At 72.5% G+C, this 3834-nt stretch overlaps 1 protein-coding gene across 1 annotated transcript; it reads left to right on the top strand.

Moving 5' to 3' along the window:
- Window positions 1–75: 75 nt before the first annotated feature.
- Window positions 76–3834, top strand: EMIHUDRAFT_122816 (hypothetical protein; the record flags this gene model as incomplete). The annotated part of the gene is made up of 7 exons (XM_005786275.1): window positions 76–302; window positions 482–770; window positions 901–1289; window positions 1469–1850; window positions 1888–2822; window positions 3002–3383; window positions 3421–3834. Coding segments are annotated over 7 exons (3018 nt in total), but the record flags the coding sequence as incomplete, so codon positions are not given.

The raw sequence follows: 3834 nt of genomic DNA, 5'->3' as shown, positions 1-3834 counted from the left end.
CAGCACGACGGGACGGCCGTGGGCCGAGTGCGGCAATACACAAGCCAGTGGTGGGGCGTCGACCTCGGGAGCGAGGTGTATGTGCGCTACGTGCGGCTGCAGAACCGCAACGACTGCTGCGCGGAGCGGCTGACGGACGTCGACATCTATCTCGGCTCGACGGCGGAGACGTACACGGGCAACGCGCTGGTGAAGTCAGACGTGAGCGTGTTGTCGAACGTGATGTTGGAGGTGGAGATCAACGCGTTGGGGCGCTACATCTACCTCAACCGGCCGTCTGCGGCGGGGCTGACGGTGTGCAAGTTCTACGTCTTCGCAGGAAATCGCAATGGTCCACCTCCTTCCGCGTCGCCGTCGCCACCGCCTCCCTCCGCGTCGCCGTCCCCGCCGCCTCCGTCGGCCTCGCCGTCGCCGCCGCCGCCATCCGCCTCGCCGTCGCCGCCGCCTCCGTCCGCCTCACCGTCGCCGCCGCCGCCCTCAGCATCGCCGTCGCCCCCGCCGCCCCCAGCATCGCCGTCACCCCCGCCGGCATCCGTGTCGCCGTCGCCGCCGCCTCCCTCGGCATCGCCCTCGCCCCCGCCGCCGTCCGCCTCACCATCGCCACCGCCTCCGTCCGCCTCGCCGTCGCCGCCGCCTCCTTCCGCCTCGCCGTCGCCGCCGCCTCCGTCCGCGTCGCCCTCGCCGCCGCCTCCCTCCGCCTCTCCCTCCCCGCCACCTCCTTCCGCGTCGCCGTCGCCACCGCCTCCCTCCGCCTCTCCCTCCCCGCCGCCGTCCGCCTCGCCGTCGCCGCCGCCGCCTCTGCCGCCGCCTCCCTCCGCCCTGCCTGCGCCGCCGCCGTCCGCCTCGCCCTCTCCGCCGCCGCCGTCCGCCTCGCCGTCGCCGCCGCCGCCTGACGTGCAGCTGCTCGACCTCCGCGCCGCCACCACGTACCAGGACTCGAGCTTGTTCGACAAGCAGGCGCCCGTGAGCGACCTGTCATACGCCGACAGCACGACGGGACGGCCGTGGGCCGAGTGCGGCCACTACACAAGCCAATGGTGGGGCGTCGACCTCGGGAGCGAGGTGTATGTGCGCTACGTGCGGCTGCAGAACCGCAACGACTGCTGCGCGGAGCGGCTGACGGACGTCGACATCTATCTCGGCTCGACGGCAGAGACGTACACGGGCAACGCGCTGGTGAAGTCAGACGTGAGCGTGTTGTCGAACGTGATGTTGGAGGTGGAGATCAACGCGTTGGGGCGCTACATCTACCTCAACCGGCCGTCTGCGGCGGGGCTGACGGTGTGCAAGTTCTACGTCTTCGCAGGAAATCGCAATGGTCCACCTCCTTCCGCGTCGCCGTCGCCACCGCCTCCCTCCGCGTCGCCGTCCCCGCCGCCTCCGTCGGCCTCGCCGTCGCCGCCGCCGCCATCCGCCTCGCCGTCGCCGCCGCCTCCGTCCGCCTCACCGTCGCCGCCGCCGCCCTCAGCATCGCCGTCGCCCCCGCCGCCCCCAGCATCGCCGTCACCCCCGCCGGCATCCGTGTCGCCGTCGCCGCCGCCTCCCTCGGCATCGCCCTCGCCCCCGCCGCCGTCCGCCTCACCATCGCCACCGCCTCCGTCCGCCTCGCCCTCGCCGCCGCCTCCTTCCGCCTCGCCGTCGCCGCCGCCTCCGTCCGCGTCGCCCTCGCCGCCGCCTCCCTCCGCCTCTCCCTCCCCGCCACCTCCTTCCGCGTCGCCGTCGCCACCGCCTCCCTCCGCCTCTCCCTCCCCGCCGCCGTCCGCCTCGCCGTCGCCGCCGCCGCCTCTGCCGCCGCCTCCCTCCGCCCTGCCTGCGCCGCCGCCGTCCGCTTCGCCGTCGCCGCCGCCGCCGTCCGCCTCGCCGTCGCCGCCGCCGCCTGACGTGCAGCTGCTCGACCTCCGCGCCGCCACCACGTACCAGGACTCGAGCTTGTTCGACAAGCAGGCGCCCGTGAGCGACCTGTCATACGCCGACAGCACGACGGGACGGCCGTGGGCCGAGTGCGGCCAATACACAAGCCAGTGGTGGGGCGTCGACCTCGGGAGCGAGGTGTATGTGCGCTACGTGCGGCTGCAGAACCGCAACGACTGCTGCGCGGAGCGGCTGACGGACGTCGACATCTATCTCGGCTCGACGGCGGAGACGTACACGGGCAACGCGCTGGTGAAGTCAGACGTGAGCGTGTTGTCGAACGTGATGTTGGAGGTGGAGATCAACGCGTTGGGGCGCTACATCTACCTCAACCGGCCGTCTGCGGCGGGGCTGACGGTGTGCAAGTTCTACGTCTTCGCAGGAAATCGCAATGGTCCATCTCCTTCCGCGTCGCCGTCGCCACCGCCTCCCTCCGCGTCGCCGTCCCCGCCGCCTCCGTCGGCCTCGCCGTCGCCGCCGCCGCCGTCCGCCTCGCCGTCGCCGCCGCCGCCTGACGTGCAGCTGCTCGACCTCCGCGCCGCCACCACGTACCAGGACTCGAGCTTGTTCGACAAGCAGGCGCCCGTGAGCGACCTGTCATACGCCGACAGCACGACGGGACGGCCGTGGGCCGAGTGCGGCCAATACACAAGCCAGTGGTGGGGCGTCGACCTCGGGAGCGAGGTGTATGTGCGCTACGTGCGGCTGCAGAACCGCAACGACTGCTGCGCGGAGCGGCTGACGGACGTCGACGTCTATCTCGGCTCGACGGCGGAGACGTACACGGGCAACGCGCTGGTGAAGTCAGACGTGAGCGTGTTGTCGAACGTGATGTTGGAGGTGGAGATCAACGCGTTGGGGCGCTACATCTACCTCAACCGGCCGTCTGCGGCGGGGCTGACGGTGTGCAAGTTCTACGTCTTCGCAGGAAATCGCAATGGTCCATCTCCTTCCGCGTCGCCGTCGCCACCGCCTCCCTCCGCGTCGCCGTCCCCGCCGCCTCCGTCGGCCTCGCCGTCGCCGCCGCCGCCATCCGCCTCGCCGTCGCCGCCGCCTCCGTCCGCCTCACCGTCGCCGCCGCCGCCCTCAGCATCGCCGTCGCCCCCGCCGCCCCCAGCATCGCCGTCACCCCCGCCGGCATCCGTGTCGCCGTCGCCGCCGCCTCCCTCGGCATCACCCTCGCCCCCGCCGCCGTCCGCCTCACCATCGCCACCGCCTCCGTCCGCCTCGCCCTCGCCGCCGCCTCCTTCCGCCTCGCCGTCGCCGCCGCCTCCGTCCGCGTCGCCCTCGCCGCCGCCTCCCTCCGCCTCTCCCTCCCCGCCACCTCCTTCCGCGTCGCCGTCGCCACCGCCTCCCTCCGCCTCTCCCTCCCCGCCGCCGTCCGCCTCGCCGTCGCCGCCGCCGCCTCTGCCGCCGCCTCCCTCCGCCTTGCCTGCGCCGCCGCCGTCCGCCTCGCCGTCGCCGCCGCCGCCGTCCGCCTCGCCGTCGCCGCCGCCGCCTGACGTGCAGCTGCTCGACCTCCGCGCCGCCACCACGTACCAGGACTCGAGCTTGTTCGACAAGCAGGCGCCCGTGAGCGACCTGTCATACGCCGACAGCACGACGGGACGGCCGTGGGCCGAGTGCGGCCAATACACAAGCCAGTGGTGGGGCGTCGACCTCGGGAGCGAGGTGTATGTGCGCTACGTGCGGCTGCAGAACCGCAACGACTGCTGCCCACATCGTCTGACCGGCATTGACATCTATCTCGGCACGACGGCAGAGACGTACACGGGCAACGCGCTGGTGAAGTCAGACGTGAGCGTGTTGTCGAACGTGATGTTGGAGGTGGAGATCAACGCGTTGGGGCGCTACATCTACCTCAACCGGCCGTCTGCGACGGGGCTGACGGTGTGCAAGTTCTACGTTTACGGATACGTGTGA

This window comes from Emiliania huxleyi (genome assembly GCF_000372725.1).
Source record: "Emiliania huxleyi CCMP1516 chromosome Unknown EMIHUscaffold_1520, whole genome shotgun sequence".
Taxonomy (NCBI): domain Eukaryota; phylum Haptophyta; order Isochrysidales; family Noelaerhabdaceae; genus Emiliania; species Emiliania huxleyi.
This window is presented reverse-complemented; position numbering and strand designations above follow the sequence as displayed.